General features: G+C 36.3%; 1 protein-coding gene across 2 annotated transcripts; it reads left to right on the top strand.

The window, feature by feature from the left end:
• On the top strand, positions 447-18630 carry LOC107617417. 2 transcript variants are annotated; one of them, XM_016319175.2, is made up of 23 exons: positions 447-2589; positions 4843-5041; positions 5145-5204; positions 5866-5970; positions 6269-6409; positions 6745-6807; positions 7204-7431; positions 7532-7615; positions 8653-8810; positions 9022-9544; positions 10126-10296; positions 10443-10502; positions 11659-11781; positions 12165-12440; positions 13224-13289; positions 13389-13520; positions 13605-14426; positions 14510-14790; positions 14921-15189; positions 16395-16636; positions 16746-16937; positions 17672-17944; positions 18370-18630. In XM_016319175.2, the coding sequence occupies exons 1-23, from the start codon at positions 692-694 to the stop codon at positions 18514-18516; spliced, it is 6513 nt and encodes a 2170-aa protein (XP_016174661.1). In that variant the 5' UTR covers positions 447-691; the 3' UTR covers positions 18517-18630. The 2 variants fall into 2 exon arrangements, with proteins under 2 accessions (XP_016174661.1, XP_020968180.1); XM_021112521.1 differs by having other exon boundaries at positions 6269-6412.

Below are 18630 nucleotides of genomic sequence, written 5' to 3'. Positions count from 1 at the left end.
CTAAATACTAACATATATTCTTAAAATAAATTTAGATATAGTACATATTATTAATTATTAAAATAAAAAATATTTTAAATACTTGATATAATTAAAATAAGATATTAAAAATAATTAAAAAATTTAATTTATATTTTAATATCAATAAAATATTAAATTATCATTATAATTTATCAAAAAAATATTTTATATTTTATATGTATACGTGTTTCTGTGTCATGTAGGATTTTGAAATTCGCGTATCGGTGTGTCTATCGTGTCCCGTGTCCGAGTCGGTGTCCATGATAAATGAGAAGGTAAGCCAAGTCTTACCGACAATCATACAGTTAAAAGTTTAAAAAAGATTTTTTTTTTCTCTTTTTATTAATCCAACTGCCACAAGCAACTAAATATTCCTGTAAACTTTATTAAAAGTAAAAAAATACAAAAGGAGTCCCACAGACTCCTTCACATGCTTATACACTTATTATCCCTTTACACAAATTGAAACCCCAATTTCCTAAATTTTCCATTTCGTGCCAAAAAAAGAAAATTGGTTTCATTCATTGAAATTCACGCAACAGAGAACAATCTGCTCTTGCATAATTCCGAATTGGAATGCCTTGCAAATTCTGAATCGAATCAAGGGACTAAGAAGACGAACTTCTTGGTCCCTCTCAGTAGGGTTTTTTATGAGAACAGAAAAACGATAATGAGCGTGAGGAATCACACCCCATTCTTCGGGACTGAAATTCATGCTTCTTTTGAAGGTAACAACAGCAGCTTCAGAAAAAGCCAAAGGAACCTCTTTCATTTGGACAGAAGGAACTTCCCAAAAAAGGGTTTCCTTCGTAGGAGTGTATTCCCGGTAAGCCAAGCATTTAGGTTTCCTCAATTTTGTCGCCAAAATGTGAACTTGTTGAGTAGGAACCTCGGTTCCACAAGTGGGTCGAGGTTGAATTGCACCAGGGAACCCTTTTTTAGGAGCAAGGTTTTGGTGAATTTTGATTTGAGCAATTTATGGAGTGAGGGGTTAATGTTGTTTAGGGCTTCTGTTTACACTGCAGTTGTATCTGGTGTGTGCATTTTGGCTTGGTATGGTAGGAATAAGGCCAAGGCTTATGTTGAAGCAAACCTCTTGCCTTCGGTTTGTTTGGCGGTTAGTGAGTACATTGAACGTGACCTTCAGTTTGGCAAGGTTAGAAGGATCTCGCCGTTGAGCATTACGTTGGAGTCGTGCTCGTTTGGGCCGCATAAGGAGGAGTTTTCATGTGGTGAGGCCCCCACGGTGAAGCTTCGGCTTCATCCCTTTGCGAGCTTGAGGAGTGGGAAGTTTGTGGTTGATGCGGTCCTGTCGCAGCCGAGTGTCTTGGTGGTGCAGAAGAAGGACTATACTTGGCTGGGGATCCCTCCACCATCTGAAGATGGCTTGCAGAGACACCTTTCTACTGAAGAAGGGATTGATTATAGAACTAGGACCAGGAGGATTGCACGAGAAGGAGCGGTTGCTCGGTGGACACAAGAGAGGGATGATGCGGCTAGGGAAGCTGCACAGATAGGTTATTTTGTTTCGGAGCCAAATTGTGATGATGTGAAGGAGATTCCTAATAATTTGTTGGAGGCAACAGACTCTAAGTCCTTTTTCTGTACGAATGAGGGGAAGCATGACCATCATTGCATGGACACAGGTGTTGATTATAATACAAAACATGCAGCATTGGAAAAATCATTTGGGGTGAGATCATTTGGATTTTTTTCCAGAATCATAAAGGGGCATCGGAAACAGAAATTTAAGAGGAAGCCTAACAAGAAGGATATCTGTGCATCCGGTGTTGCTGTCAAAAGAAGAATTCTTGAACGCAGTGGGTTAGCAGCGCACAAATTCTTCCAAGATCAATCACCTGGGAAGTTTGGGGAGCCTCCATCATCTTCTGGGTGTTTACCTTATACAAACCATGATATGCAGTTAGTTAAAACCGTGGTTGGAAAAAATGAAGAATCTGTTGTTGGTGGAACTGATAACCAAAATGGAACACAGTTCAGAGATTTGGGAATCTGGTCTCCTTCGGCAAATGAAAACATAAATGGTGATTCAGATTATTTAAAATTTGTCCGCGCTCTGAATTTACAGACAAGAGAGAGTAAACATGAAAATTTGCAATCTAGTGAAGACATTGTGGCACCTGTTGATACTGATAATATTACAGAGAAACATGAAGAGTTCCGACCCCATGCTGCAGACAGTCAAATCAATGATAATGTCACTGGGGTAAAAAAAAGCTTGGTACCTGAGGATTTGGATTCTCTGATGCCCAGGCCTGAATTGGCAACACATTTTCAAGTTCCATTTGAGGCATTGATTGGGAAACTTGGATTGCACTCATTCTTAAGAAATACACAGGAGTCGATGTTTGGTTTCCTTTCTGGTCCCATCGAAAAGTTGAAGTCTGATGTAGGAGTAAAAGTTGAAGATATCGTTGCAGAGCATGTAGATGACATTGATGCTTTGCAATCTGAGGGCCTCAGTAAGATGCTTCCTGTTACCTTGGATTCTGTTCATTTTAGAGGTGCTACTGTGATGCTGCTTGCATATGGCGATAGGGAAGCTAGGTGAGGCCTGTTCTTATCCATTAGTTATTACTTCACACTTCTTGATCACGCATGATTTTAATATTATGTAATGCTTAATGGAATAAGGCTTTGCTGCCATAATAGTAGTGTTGTCTGTTAGATCATTGTATAAATGGTATGACTTTTAACGATCTAAGTGTAAATAATAGCTCTGTTCATTTGGTAGTGAGATAAGTAATTGGTCTTTAAAAATTGTGATCATGCAGTTGAAAACTTTGGAGCACTCGTTATTGGAGTTTAATTCAGGTGTTAGAAGAGGGCTAGAAATATGAAGAATTGATGTTTCATTTTATCCAATTTTAAACCCTTTGAATTTCTGCTTAAGATGCCCAATTTCCCTCTATCTATCTGTTTTAGATCTTCACTTCTGCTTGCTCCTAAGTGACTCTATAAGATCCTGGTACCAATGTTATTTTTTTCCCCTAACCCAATTATGGTTACATAGAAGACTCCTTCAAGCTTTATTAATTCATCTATATGGAATTTCCTTTCCTTTCTGCTTCTGCCAAATCTGGAGATGCACATGAATATAATTACACATGTAATGTAGTTTATATATATAAACAAGATTTTCATTAATATTATTATAATTTAGCAGCTTAAATATTATTGAATGAATATCTTAACTCTCATTTTTAATATTGAAATGGGGAGTGTAGCTGATGTTTCTGCTTGTTTACTGCAGAATATTGTACTTGTCTCGGTTATAACTTTCGCAACTGTTTGAATATTAAACACTGACTTCTATGTTATAATATATAGCCAACTATAATCATGCTGATTAACTATATATTAGGCTAAAAGTTAACTACTTACTAATAGTCAGTAAGTGCTTCTAATCTAACTCCTAATATCACCCTGATTACTCCATTGTTGACTGCAAGTTAGCAGCTACTATTTTTTTATTGCTTGATAAAACAATAAGTATTAGGATAATAAGCCTGGTCCTAAGAGGGTTATAAGTATATCAGACAAGGAAGTATGATGAGAGTAAGGAGAGGAGAGCACAGGTGGGCCCGTTACTGCTGATGGCATAACTAGCTAACTATGGGTGTGAGGTGAGGTGAGGTTGTTATATGAGAATGGGATGTGATACACTTCTATATTTAGATGAATTACTGCTCATTGCTACTACTGCTCATCCTTTCTGTCATTTAATCCATATTTCCTTCCCTTGATTTAATTCAAGCGGTTTAATTAAAGTATTTCCCTGTTTTATTGGTCAGCTGTTACATGTGTATACCAATTCTAATTCTAATATCAACTATATATCAACTATATATAATGAGAATTGAGGAAGGAGTTTGGTGCACAAGGTTTTTTCCTCAAAAATTCCCTTTATCATATATCATATATGTATTGCTATTTCTACGACTTGAACCAAAAATCTTTTAGTTAAAAACTTAGAATATAAGGTACTTATCATTTTAACCAATTGCACATTTGTTAGTATTACACATAATAAATAAAATGACGAATTAATAAGCATGTTAATACCTATTAATATACTAGTATCGTTAACAATGACAAAGAGATCCTTACCAAAAATACTGAATTTCTAGCTGTTTTATCAAGCTATGCTACTTGTAAAGACACCAAAAAAAAAGTTATGTTACTTGTATGTTGATCTGGATTCTGGGAACTGGTGTGGAAATTTAAAATTGCTTTTGAATGGTAATTAATCGTTGTGCTATAAGATATTAGCACGGAGATATAAATCTTATCTGTGTATATTCTTTTTAATAATAAGTTAATATAAACTTGAGGCTAGGAGATGAAGTCTGATAAGACGGGTTCTAATAAGAAAGTATTTGTTAGGAAGAAGGCAAAGGCTGAGGGACAAGAAGGGTAAATCGTAAATTTGGAAGGGACTTAGGCTCGCAAAAGTTGGTTAATTGGGATGGGGAAAAGGGAATAAGTATCTCTTTGTAAGATCAGCTAGCCAGCTAGGGTTGTCAATATTGTTGAGCCAGTTAGTACTTGGATGAATTTGAGAATCCACTCTCAATTTAGCGTTCTTACCAATTCTACACACATTTTCTGTATTGAACCCCTTGGCCAAGTTTCTTTATTACAATCATACACTATTACTACTTTATCTTTTCTTTCATCTCTGCTTGTTTCATCAAAGTTTTGGTGATTGTAAATAATAAAAAGATGCCTTTTTATTGCGAATTGCAGTCTTATTTCAAAAAAGTGATGGTGTGCATGAATATACACTTCTACTTTCAGGGAGATGGAGAATGTCAATGGCCATGTGAAGCTTAATAACCACTACAGCCGTGTAAATGTACAGCTTAGTGGAAATTGTAAGACTTGGAGGTCTGATGTCATATCTGAAGATGGTGGCTGGTTGTCTGCTGATGTTTATGTTGACATTATTGAGCAGAAATGGCATGCTAATTTGAAAATTGACAATTTCTTTGTCCCGGTAAGGTATATAGTGACTTGAAGTTCCAGTATCTTCACGTCATCCTTCTTTATCATTCAAGTTTTGTGGGTTTCTTATTCAAGCCTGGATTGAGTTCATGCAGCTGTTTGAAAGGATCCTAGAAATTCCAGTTGGATGGTCTGAAGGGAGGGCCAGTGGGGAGGTGCTTCTCTAACCTAAATCCAGTTACCTTTGAATTATATTTGGTGTTGTTACATTGTTTTCAGTTTGAGTTTGATTAGGGGAAAGATTAGTAATGGAATTTGGATTAAAATTGTGTTTCTGCATTATAGTATTATAATCTTAATGGAAGGCACATTTACTGATTTTTTTCTGGTTAAAGAAAATAGTACTTGTGACTGGTTTTTAGCAGTGCTATTAACCTAATACATGCCTCCTGTAGACATGTACTGAATGCTGTGGCTAAGTGGCTGTCATTTTTCATCCATTCTTTGCAAAGAACAAATCAAGTAAAACTTATTGGTAGCAATGGTGTATAGACCATATTCAACTGTAGAATATATGTTGCATCACTCTAGTCTCTAGATTGGAGTTCTGAATCAGCATGGATCATATGGGAGTTTGAGTGTGCATGATTGTTACTCTGTTTCTTTTGGTAATTAAATCTAATGTTTGTTGTCTTTCATATTTATTAACTGTTTTTGTTTGTAGTGCGATATGTCAGTCAAAGCTCTCGATGCTTATCTTTTTTCATGGATTCATCTACATAGTAGATTATTCAAAATTGTACATTACTACATTGCCTATTGTTCATCAGATTTGACATAACTTCACCTGTTTGATGTATTATTTGCTATGTTTAGGTTCACTTGTGTATGTCAAAGGGTGAGAATTTTCCAAATCTTCATGGACAGCTTGATGTGACGGGGTTGAACTTCCAACTATTGGATGCTCCATCGTGTTTTTCTGTATGTCTTTCTTTCACCTGCATTAATATGCAAAGCTACTATTTTTCTAACACTGCAGGCTCTGCTTGCAACATATTTGCTACTCTTTTGAATGGGAACTGACCACTGCACTCGCAAAAGTACTCTATATTCAACAACATAGAAATAATATTTGACTGTATATCTTTAAGCACATAAAAACTGTTCTTGGGCATTGATCTGCATCCACCCATTTTAAATATTGCTGGTGTTCATGAATTTGAAATTAAATTATTGAATTTTTCGTTTCCCTTTTTATTTGTATTTTGTGTTGTTGCAGAACATATCAGCAAGTTTGTGTTTTCGTGGTCAAAGAATATTTTTGCACAATGCAAATGGCTGGTTTGGTAGTGTTCCTCTAGAAGCATCAGGAGATTTTGGCATCCATCCCGAAGAAGGAGAATTTCATCTTATGTGTCAGGTATTGAGTGTATTAACTTTCTTTTTTTATAAATAAATTCTGTGTGTTTGGTCAAATATCCTTGAAATGTTTAGTACTGAAGGACACAGTTGAAGTGTACTTAACTGAGCCATAATTTGGAAAATAAAGTAAACATGTTCAACCTGTATCCTGTGTCGAAAACTGCAGTTGATATTTACTCTGGTAGTTGTCTAACGAGAAAATGTGGTAAACTCTCATTCCAATGTTATTATCTACAGTTCATTTCACGGATTCCTTACATTGTTGGATTTATTCATGGTAGATAGTTTTGGAATTGTTCTCACGTGCCCTAATTCATTTGATCAAAATTCCAGGTTCCTGGTGTTGAAGTAAATGCGTTAATGAGAACTTTCAAGATGAGACCTCTTTTGTTCCCGGTATGCTTTCTTGTGTTTATTGCATTAGTTTAATACTTGAAGTTGAGTAAACTGATTATTCTATGATGGTCAATTTTCTTTCTGGAGCTTGAGTTTAAATGTGAAATGGTAGCATTGAAGCTCTATGCAAGTTCACCTTTGATTAATTCCTATGATAGTTGTTGAAAACTGAACTTCAATAAAGTTTACTTCAGATTTTTCAGAAATCAAAACTACAAAAAGGCTGTCTACTCATTATGAAAGGGATTTTGGAATTTGAGAATTTACAGCACATGACAAACCTACTCTGATTAGTTTCAACTTCATTTCGTGAAAACAAAAATGATATTTATTTGTGTGATCTTGGTCCTTGAAGTACTCATTTTGTTCTCCATTATTGTGATTTACTGATTACAGCTAGCTGGATCTGTCACTGCTCTATTTAATTGTCAAGGCCCACTGGATACTCCTGTATTTGTTGGCACTGGAATGGTTTCTAGGACATTCTCTACTTTACATGATACTCCTGAATCTTTAGCGTCTGAGGCACTTGCTAAAAGTAAAGAGGCCGGTGCGCTGGCAGCATTTGATCGTATTCCATTTTCGTATGCATCTGCCAATTTTACTTTCAACACTGATAACTGTGTAAGTTGAAGGGGGTAATAATTCTACACAGGTGGTTGGAGTAGTCTCATTTTTTAAGTGTTATGTTATATTATGGTAAGACTTGCAATGCGCATTGCAGGTTGCTGATTTATATGGAATTAGGGCAACCCTTGTGGATGGAGGTGAAATTCGAGGGGCTGGGAATGCATGGTTATGTCCAGAGGTATATAAATACTTTCTAGGAGAACCTGTTTTGTTCTTTTTTTTTTTCTTCCTCTTTCTGCCATGGGGTATGCTTTCATTAAGCAAGTACTGATCTTTTTTTTTTTTACTTTTTTTAACTTCTTGAAATGCTTGAATGCTTTTGCCATGGTTGTTGGGGGAGAGGGATAGCAGGGCAGCGTAGAGTAAAAACTTGAAGTGCATTTTGAAGTCCTTTTTACTCTACAAACTGTTCCCTTCTCCAAAACTCCAACTTCCAGCCACAACCTAAATCTAATCCATTTTGACATAGGAAAATTATAATTATGTACTCACAATCAGGAAATAGTAGGTTTGATAATGTGAATATGATGCAAGAATCAAATTGGGTAAGGGTAAGGTTTACTCTAGCAATTATAGGGACCATGAGCTGCCACTCTGGCCCATTAATAGAGTAAGGGCAACAGGGAAGGTTGTTATTCTGAGTTGGATGAGAGAGGAATGGGAGGATGAGTAGCGATTTGCTGTCGTCGGTAGAAGTTATTACATGGTTAGAAGATGGTGATATTTTGGAGAGTGAAGCTTAGGGCCGAAGGGTTTCTCTACGCCAAGGACTTGCTTTTTTGTTTTTGCATTTCCATTGTGAATATTGAGGAATCACAGAGAAGTCCTGGGCAAGTTTTGTCCTAAGACCCCAGTCTAAGGCATACAGCATGCTTACTTTCATCTTCTCTATTGTTAGATACCGTTTCTAACAAAATATCTTTTCCCTTTTTTTTTAGTTCTAGGAAACCAATTATTTTCAGCCAATATTAGCTAACTTTTTTGAAGTTACTCTTTTATCTTAAATTTTAAACCCGAAATCTTAGATTCTAAACTAAATACTAACCATAAACCCTCCAAAAAGTGAGTGTTAAAAAAGTAATTTTATAATAAAGAAAAAAGTTTAACTAATGTTGGCTATTTAAAAGTTGGTTCCCTATATTTTTTCTTTGTGTTATTATTCCTGCAATTTCTGTCTAGAGTTTGTGCCCATACATTCCATTGTTTTGTTGTCAGGGAGAGGAGGATGAGACAGCCATAGATGTTAACTTATCTGGAAGTTTGGCCTTCGAAAAAATCTTGCTTCGTTACCTTCCCAATTATCACCATCAGATGCCACTCAAATTTGGGGTTTTAAATGGAGAGACAAAACTTTCGGGAGCTCTGTTAAGACCGTAAGTTTACACTTTTTCAGTTTCAATAATTTGTTTTTGTTAACTTATTATATATTTATTTTATTGTTTTTGATTTGGCGTTTTTTCCCCTTCCTTACTGGAGGCATTATACTTGGCTTCTACCAATATGTTTTGTTGATACTTCTTTCCCATTTCTAATGTTATTTCTTCGGTCAGTAGTTTTTTGTAATTTTAGTTTATTTTATTTCAGGAGATTTGATATTAAATGGACTGCACCTAAAGCAGTAGGGTCTTTTAGTGACGCTAGAGGAGATATCATAATCTCACATGATTTCATTACTGTTAATTCTGCTTCTGCTGCATTTGATTTGTATATGAAAGTCCTTACATCCTATTCTGATGATTTTGCCCTTAAGAGAGATGAATTTAATGCATCAAGAGACATTCCATTTACTGTTGATGGAATTGAGCTAGATTTGCGTATGCGTGGGTTTGAATTCTTCAGTTTGGTTTCCACTTATACTTTGGATTTTCCAAGACCTTTGGTTCTGAAATCAACAGGAAGAATCAAGTTTCATGGAAAGGTTTTAAAGCCTAATAGCAATGTTATTGGGCAGAATTTTGAAAATAACAGGCATGATGTGCCGATGTTGGAGAAAGGAAGTGCAGATAGCCTTGTTGGTGACATTTCAATATCTGATCTCAAACTGAATCAATTGATGCTTGCACCTCAACTGTCTGGACAGTTGAGAGTTTCGTCGGACTGTATCAAGGTGATGAATAAAACTTCCTTTCTAAAATTTGTTTCATTGAGTTATTACTCATGGACATGGATTTCTTTTCCTTTGGTTAAATTGGCATTAGTAAAGATTCAACCAAATATAATCTTTGGGGGAAAAGTTGAAAAATTCTATGTTAAACTATCCACATTGGTTAAGTAATGAGTGACCACTTGTTTAGCATTGACAGTGTGAAAAAGTTTGACACTCATATAATCAAGTCTTTCCATTTAAGTGATCATTCAGTTAGTAGGTAAGAGTGTCAATTATAGTGGCAGATGTGGCATTGTTTGATTTTATATCAGTTTAGTAGAAGTTTAGCCACAGTGAATTCAAAGTAGATCCAGATGTATTTATTTCATGATGGCTAAAGCAGTGAAATATTTTCCTTCCCCATATTTCATCTAAGTTTTCATGTAACAGTTTTTATTTTTGTCATTTTGTGATAGGTAGAGATCCTTATGTTGTCCATTTTGGTCTGTTATGGGGAGACTATTTCCTATTGTCTGGCTTTATACAATACCTAGATATTTCCTAACGCCCCATTTTTTCATATTGGCAAATTTTTCATACAGTTGGATGCATCTGGAAGGCCTGATGAAAGTCTTGCAGTGGAGTTTGTAGGGCCACTACAGCCCAGTAGCGAAGATGGTCTCATAAATGGAAAACTATTGTCCATTTCTCTTCAGAAAGGGCAGTTGAGGGTTAACGCAGGTTTTCAGCCATTTCATTCTGCTAACTTGGAGGTAGCTATATTTTTTAATTTTAGGTTCAGTGTTTGGATCTATGTTCATTTCTGCGCTGTCCTATTTTGGGTCACTATAAGTTTGAGAAAATATTAATTGAAATTTATTATGTTCCTTTTCCTTGCTTATTTGGGGCACACTTCTAGGTACGGCAATTTCCACTTGATGAGTTGGAGCTTGCTTCTCTCCGGGGAACTATACAAAGAGTAAGACATCATATTACCTATTGACCATTTTGTTTCCTAACGTCGCCCTCTCTTGTGCCTCCTATGTATATCTGAATCTTAATAGAGTTTGCAATTCGATTGTGAGAAATTCAAGAGGTTTGACCTCGAATTGTTTATAGGGAGTTCATGTAAGAGATGATCTGGTAAACAAGCAAAGATTATTATTAGTTAATACACATCTCTAAATCTTAAGCTGCTAGGTGGAGGCCAAGCTAAGGCTATTATTAGTTTGCAGGTATCTGTTGTAGCTTAGAGAAAGTAATTCTTTATAATGTGTTTGGTTTTTTAAAGAATTGTTCATTGAAGGCTTACTTTCTTTATTTCTAGCTTATAGAAAGCTAATGAACTAAAGGGAAGACTTGGAATAACAATTTAGTTGTCTCCATTTACCCTGAAGGTCACGGATTAAAGTCATGAAATTGGTGATTGATGCTGCATTAGGTTGGGTGGGACCTTCTCCGGGTCATGCATAACAAAAAAGATATATCTTTTATTGAAAAAGGCTGAAACAATTCAAACATGTTCCCTTATGCAAAAGCCCTAGAAATTTTTAATTAATGTTAGTAGAGCTATTAGGGATGTGAAGGGGAGCCTTGGAGCAACGGTTAAGTTGTCTGTGTGTGACCTCAAGGTCATGGGTTCAAGCCGTGGAAACAGTCATTGATGTAATTGTTAGGTTAGGCTGTGTACATTACACCTTTTGGCAGCGTTAATGCAGGATGCTTTTGCACCGGACTGTCATTTTTTTAGAGCTATTAGGGATGTGGGTGTAAAATATATATAATGACATAAAAATTTTGCCATACAAATCAAACTGTGGCTTTCTTTTAGAGAAAGAAGGTCGGCAGAATATAAGGGAACATAGTAGTATAGATGTCTCTAACATGAAGCATTGCAAGATGTGCATAGAGGAGAGATGCACAGGCATCATGAAAGCTTGAATAAATAATTTTGATGCATCAAAAATTGTTTACCATCAGTCTTTTACCGCCTCACTTTTCTTGATTTCACCTCTCCCTCTTCTGTTTGGTTCTGTTTGAGTGATAACCTGCTCAAGGGCTTATTGAATGGTTATGTCATAAAAGGAGTATATGATGTTTTACTGTTTTTCAGCTGGTACCTTATTTGCTTTCAGGCAGAAATCCAGCTTAATCTTCAAAAGAGAAGAGGACATGGCCTTCTCTCTGTACTTCGGCCAAAATTCAGTGGTGTACTTGGTGAAGCCCTAGATGTGGCAGCTAGGTGGAGTGGAGATGTTGTAAGTGTCTAATTTCATCTTATTTCCTGCACCTGAAGAGTTAAGATTTGTCTTGAATATATGCAGGTGTCAGCATGTGTGTGTGTTTACTATTTGTGAAATGATCAATATTTATCTTTGCAACTTTCTAGTCTAGTTGATTACCTTTTTGTGTATTCAGGTTGTAATAACCTCAAGAAATTGCAATTTTGTTTCCTTTAAATAATCAAAACTTTATGATTGCCGTATAAAATTTCCCAAAAAGAGGTGTACATGGTTGATTTTCTATACTGTTCAGTGACTTTCACTGTAATGACTAATGAGCCCAAAGCTTGTCAGATCTAGGGTGTCAATTTTTTTTATTATGTTTAATACTGATCGTAAATGGATGCACTGTTGTTCAGATCACCATTGAAAAAGCTGCTTTGGAACAAAGCTACAGTCATTATGAACTTCAAGGTGAATATGTGTTACCTGGCTCCCGAGATCGTAACCCTGTTGACATAAAAGGGGATCGCTTTATAAAAAAGCTCATGTCTGGCCATCTTGGTAGCTTTATATCCTCAATGGGCAGGTGGAGAATGAAACTTGAAGTTCCAAGAGCTGAGGTTGCTGAGATGCTTCCTCTTGCGAGGCTTCTTTCTAGAAGTACTGACCCTGCCGTTCTTTCGAGATCAAAGGTATTAAACCTTATGTTGTGAGGTTCCTTACAGTCATAAGTAGCTATTGCGGTGTATTTTAGTTGATTGAGATATTTTCTCCAAGAGCAATTTTCTCTAAAATCAGGGAGGAATTAATAATAGGAATAATAATCTAGTAACTAGGTAAGATAAGACAAATTAGGTAATTCATACATGGTTTGTTTTTCTCCTTTTGGATTGCGCTTGAATTAACTAGAACAATTGAGAGAATGCACAAAAAGGTGGCCAATTGCATGGGGCTCCCACCTTTTGTAGGATCTAAGGAAGAGAGATGAATGCTGTCTTATCTCCACAAGTGAAGGTAGCAACATATACTGTAAATGAGAGAATTTGATAATTCATGTATCTAGTTCATGTTTATCAAGTTAAGTTTTTGAAATAAGTGGTTTCAAGACATAATATTAGAACTTCTTTGACCAAAAGGTTGAGTTTGATTCTTGTTGACTCCCAAAAGAAAATAGTTTCATCATAAGATAAAAGGCCTATGCAAAATTCACGCAAATCTAAAAGAGGCTCTTGTGTGAAAGGACGTCTTATAGATATAACCATTCACGTGCCTCCTCCTATCAAGTTAAGCTTTTGGGACTAGTGATTTTCATAACAAAATGACTAACTCTTGTTTGACTTAAAGACTAGTGTCTGCTAAAAGAAAAAAGGATCCCAGTATGTGGGGTGTCTTCATCTGAAAACCTGTACTTCATCCTATATAGTTTATTTTTTAAAAAAGATTACTGATTTCCATGTCATGCTACATCTATGCAGGATTTTTTTATTCAAGGTTTGCAGACGGTGGGATTATATTCTGCGAATCTTCAACAGTTGCTCGAGGTAATGCCAATGGATCATTATATTTATCTTCGTTCCAAAATATTATGTTTATTTCTTTAATTCAAAATATTAATCTTTGTAATAAACTATGACTTGCAGCTAATAAGGGGGCATCATGTTCCATCACAAGATGTGGTTCTTGAAGATTTAAGCCTGCCAGGTTTATCAGAACTCAAAGGTCGATGGCGTGGCTCTCTTGACGCAAGTGGTGGAGGGAATGGAGACACCCTGGTAAAAATTACTATTGTCTGTATTCCTGGAGTTTGGCGTAAATCATCTTATTTTAAAGATCCGCTTTCTTTTATTTCATTTCAGGCAGAATTTGACTTTCATGGGGAGGATTGGGAGTGGGGAGAGTACAAAACTCAGCGTGTTTTAGCCATTGGTGCATACAGTAATGATGATGGTCTGCACCTGGAAAAAATTTTCATCCAAAAGGACAATGCCACCGTTCATGCTGATGGAACTTTGTTAGGGCCCAAAACAAACCTTCATTTTGCTGTTTTAAATTTTCCTGTTAGTCTGGTCCCAACTGTAGTTCAGGTAATTGAATCTACAGCAACGGATCTTGTTCATTCTCTGCGGCAACTGCTAGCCCCAATTAGGGGTATATTGCATATGGAAGGAGATCTTAGAGGAAGTTTAGCAAAACCAGAATGTGATGTGCAAGTAAGACTCCTGGATGGTGCTGTTGGTGGAATTGATCTTGGAAGGGCTGAAATTGTTGCTTCTCTAACCTCGACAAGTCGTTTTGTATTCAATGCAAAACTTGAACCTATAATCCAAAATGGTCATGTTCTAGTTCAAGGAAGTATTCCTGTTGCTTTTGTGCAAAATAACACGTTACAGCAAGATGCAGACCTAGATAAAAGTGGGTTTAATTGGGTTCCTGAATGGGTGAAGGAGAGGAATAGAGGAACTGGTGATGATGCCAACGACAAAAAAGCTTCCAGAGACCGAAATGAAGAAGATTGGAATAGTCAAATAACAGAAAGCCTAAAAGGTTTAAATTGGCAAATCTTAGATGCTGGAGAAGTTAGGGTTGATGCTGATATAAAAGATGGTGGAATGATGTTGGTAACTGCTTTATCTCCTTATGCCAATTGGCTTCATGGCAATGCTGATGTGATGCTTGAGGTTGGTGGTATCAATATAACTCTCAGTTGTTTTCTTTCTTCTCTCTTCTTCTCTAATTTTTCCCATATGAATTGAATTAATAGGTCCGAGGAACAGTTGATCAACCGGTGCTTAATGGATATGCATCATTCCACAGGGCATCTATTTCTTCACCAGTGTTGCGGAAGCCACTTACGAACTTTGGTGGCACAGTTAATGTGAGATCAAACAGATTATCCATTGCTTCACTGGAGAGTAGGGTAAGCAGAAAAGGGAAGCTGTTTGTAAAAGGGAACCTTCCTCTCAGAACTAGTGAAGCAGCCCTCAATGACAAGATCGAGTTGAAGTGTGAAGCTCTGGAAGTGCGTGCAAAAAATATCTTAAGGTTGCTTTCTTCTCCTGGCATAAGGGTTCTTAAGATATATCTTGGCTTATTGATGGGTTTATACAGCTTTATGTGACTGTTAAATCTTGGTATATATCATGATTCTTATCAAAACATCTACTTCTGTTAGTGGTCAGGTTGATTCCCAGGTGCAAATAACTGGCTCTATGTTGCAACCAAACATATCTGGGAATATTAAACTTAGTCAGGGAGAAGCATATTTGCCACATGATAAGGGTGATAAGGGTGGTGGTGCTGCTTCGAATAGATTTCCATCAAATCAGCCTCCTCTACCTGCTGGTGGTGTTAGTCGAGCATTTGCTTCAAGATATGTTTCACGGTTTTTCAGCTCAAAACCTGCTACTTTGACAACCCAAATTTCACAATCTGGTAGCTCTGGTAGTAATTTACTTGTGCATCTGTTCATGAACTTGATCTTCTTTTTCCTTATAAATCTACTGTTGAATGTTTTACATGAGAAGCTACTCCCTTTTTACTGTAAATGTAACCCTTTCCAGATAATTAGAGTTGCCTCTTCGATATCTATATTGATACAAATAGGATCTAATGTCTTCATGCATGAGAAACACACCTTAGTATTATTCTAAATCATGCTTGTGCAATCCACTTTTCCTTAAATAATGATTTTGAAGGTTTAATATTTTCTCTTCAAAGTCATTATAAATTAGGATTATCAGGTGCAACTAGCATACAACAGTATAAATGTAATATAGTTCTTCTTATTAGAGAAACTATACCCTATTCCAAAGATAGATAAAGATCGGTGTTTGAAATTCTCCTTGTACCACAATTCAGAAAAAAGGAGGACAACTCATCAACAGCTTGTGCTCCTAGGTCCTAACTTCTGCTAAAACCTCAAACCCTATTTGATGAAAATTCCATCTCGAGTGATAAAACCTAAATTGCAAAAACAACCTACTCCATAATATCCTAGCAAACTTAAAGTGCACAAAAGGTTGCCGGCTCATTGTAAATTACAAAACTCTAGTAGCATAACACAATTATCAAGTGATATAAGGCCTTCTGAGGCACATACATTTGCAATAAAATATTTCTGGTTTTGTAATGGAAAAATATTCATTCGCGTATATGTTACAGATTTTTTCTTTTTAGGAAGGAATATGAAGCTAAGCCGCTTTGTTGTATTATAGAAAGCAATCAGTCAATTGAGAAAAAACACATGCTAATTCTCTTCAAATCTGGTAATGTAACCCTTCTGAATTTAAAAATAGCTACTAGCCAAGCATATACTCAAGTCACTTTATAGCAGATAACCAGTGTCAGCACAAAACTGCCCTTGAAATTCCTGGCATTTTTAGTCAGGCAAAGTCGCCAAAATTTCTCTGTACATAGTTCATTTGCAATGAATCATTGTGTTAGTTCTTTCAATTATTGTAGTATAACCCTCCAAAAGATGTTAGTAAACTGGTTTTTTTTTCCCTGTTATCATGATACTTATACTGCTTCAGGGATGGCAGGATCAAACCTTTTTTTTTTGTTAATTAGTGGGCTCATGATGTTATATTTTTTCAGAATGACTACCATTGTACATATTATGATATTTTTATTTTGGGAAATGGCAGTTAAGAAGACAAGTCAAGTAGAAAAGGACATGGAGCAGGTGCAGATAAATCCAAATATAGAAGTCTATCTTAGTGATTTGAAGCTTGTGCTTGGACCAGAGTTGAAGATAGTTTACCCGTTAATCCTGAGTTTTGCTGTAAGTGGAGAGCTCGAGTTGAATGGTCTTGCCCATCCCAAATGTATAAAACCTAGAGGCATACTCGCCTTTGAGAATGGTGAAGTTGATCTAGTTGCAACACAGGTTAGTGTAATCAAATATTTTATGCCACTGCCCTATTTCTTGTAGATCAGATTTTATTTATAACTTTGTTAAACCATTGTTCATGCTCATAACGTCTATTACAAATCAGGTGAGGTTGAAAAGGGAACACCTGAACGTCGCAAAGTTTGAGCCTGAGTACGGACTTGATCCTATGCTAGATTTAGCCTTGGTTGGATCTGAGTGGCAATTTAGAATTCAAGGTCGAGCTAGCCATTGGCAGGACAAGCTAGTGGTGACCTCAACGCATTCTGTGGAACAGGATGCACTGTCGCCTACTGAGGTAAAAAAGCCATTGCTGCACCCAATGTAACTTGTGATGAATTTGGAGCTGAACTGTAACTTGTATTGCTACTTTCAAAATCAACACATAAAGGGTCCCCATGTACACTGGTGTTTTTCAAGAATTTCATTTTGATATGCAAAACAAGACATTTCTAAGTTTTTACTCTGATTTAGCTGCTCTCTGTTTGGACTTTGGACTTAATTTTTCAAGCTTTCAAACTTAGTAATCATTTGGTTTCCTTGTTCTTTCATCTCTGACTAAAATTTGATTATTTTTCCTCCTGGCTTTGTAAGTTCACTTCAGTCTGTCCCAGCAACATAATTTATTAATCAAATACAAGAAAGCCTCAAGGGTAAGAAAATAGTTAAGCTAGTTTCAAACGATTACTGAAAGAATGAAATCTCATAAAAGTATTGGGTTAGCATGTTATTTTGTTATGCAAACTGAAGTACAAAATCACTTATTTAATACCTTATGCCTCATTCAATGGACTTTCATTAAGTGGTCTTGTCCTGTTAGTGTTGGAGAAGCATCTTAAACCAATTGAACTCTCAAATCCCCAGTTGAAACAACGCAGGGATCTTATATAATCATGGTCTTTTCTGTCTCTTTTCAACAGTCACATTCTTTTGATTACATAAATTCTCTATGGAATCAGTTAATAGCTTCGATGAATTTAAATACCTGATTTGATTATTAGGGAACATGATCTTACTAACTGTTTCATGCAGGCTGCCAGAAGATTCGAGAGTCAGTTAGCAGAATCAATTTTGGAAGGCAACGGCCAACTTGCATTTGAAAAACTTGCAACTGCTACTCTTGAAAAGTTGATGCCACGAATAGAAGGGAAGGGAGAGTTTGGCCAGGCTAGGTGGAGGGTAGTTTATGCGCCTCAGATCCCTAGCTTGGTTTCCGCTGATACTGCAGTTGATCCTCTTTCGTTACTTACGAGCAATATATCGTTCGGTACAGAAGTCGAAGTCCAGCTAGGGAAACGCCTTCAGGTAGTCATGATAAAACTAGTTTTCTTTTGAAAATTTACTTCCGATGAAATTGGTTGCTAACTCGCTATTACTTTCAACGATTTCTCTCATCAGTCTGTTTACATATGGAGGGAAGATATGAGATGTATATTTGTAATACTTGATAAATAAATCAGCAGATGAAAATGGTCTCTTCTGATCATGGTCATGAAAGTTTTCATAATAAGAATTCTTTGATAAAAATAGTTGAAAGTTTAGGGATTAGGTTTGAGCATTGTTGTCTGGCTCAGTAATCAACTACTAAACTTCATAATTTATTTATTTACATCACGTTATTTATTCTGTGGGATACATCACGTTATTCAAAATCTTTTCAATATTAGAAACTGAATATTCTTGTTTGGTTGCTCCGATAATTCCTGCACTGAAGTCTACTTTGGTTTCAGGCTTCAATCGTTAGGCAGATGAAGGAATCCGAGATGGCAATGCAGTGGACCTTGAGCTATCAGCTAACGAGTCGCTTGCGCGTGCTCCTACAATCTGCGCCATCAAAACGTCTCCTTTTTGAGTATTCTGCCACTTCCCAGGATTAACTGCAACAAGATCTATGGAAGAATTGATCTTGCAGTTTGTGAATACAATTCAAATAAAATTCACACGTTTCAAACGGGTTGAGAAAGAGGAGGGAAGGGGTTTAGAGTGACTAT

This window comes from Arachis ipaensis, chromosome B09, assembly GCF_000816755.2.
Source record: "Arachis ipaensis cultivar K30076 chromosome B09, Araip1.1, whole genome shotgun sequence".
NCBI classification, from domain to species: Eukaryota; Viridiplantae; Streptophyta; class Magnoliopsida; order Fabales; family Fabaceae; genus Arachis; species Arachis ipaensis.
Note: the sequence above shows the minus strand (reverse complement) of the source record. Positions and strands in the feature narration are given on the sequence as shown.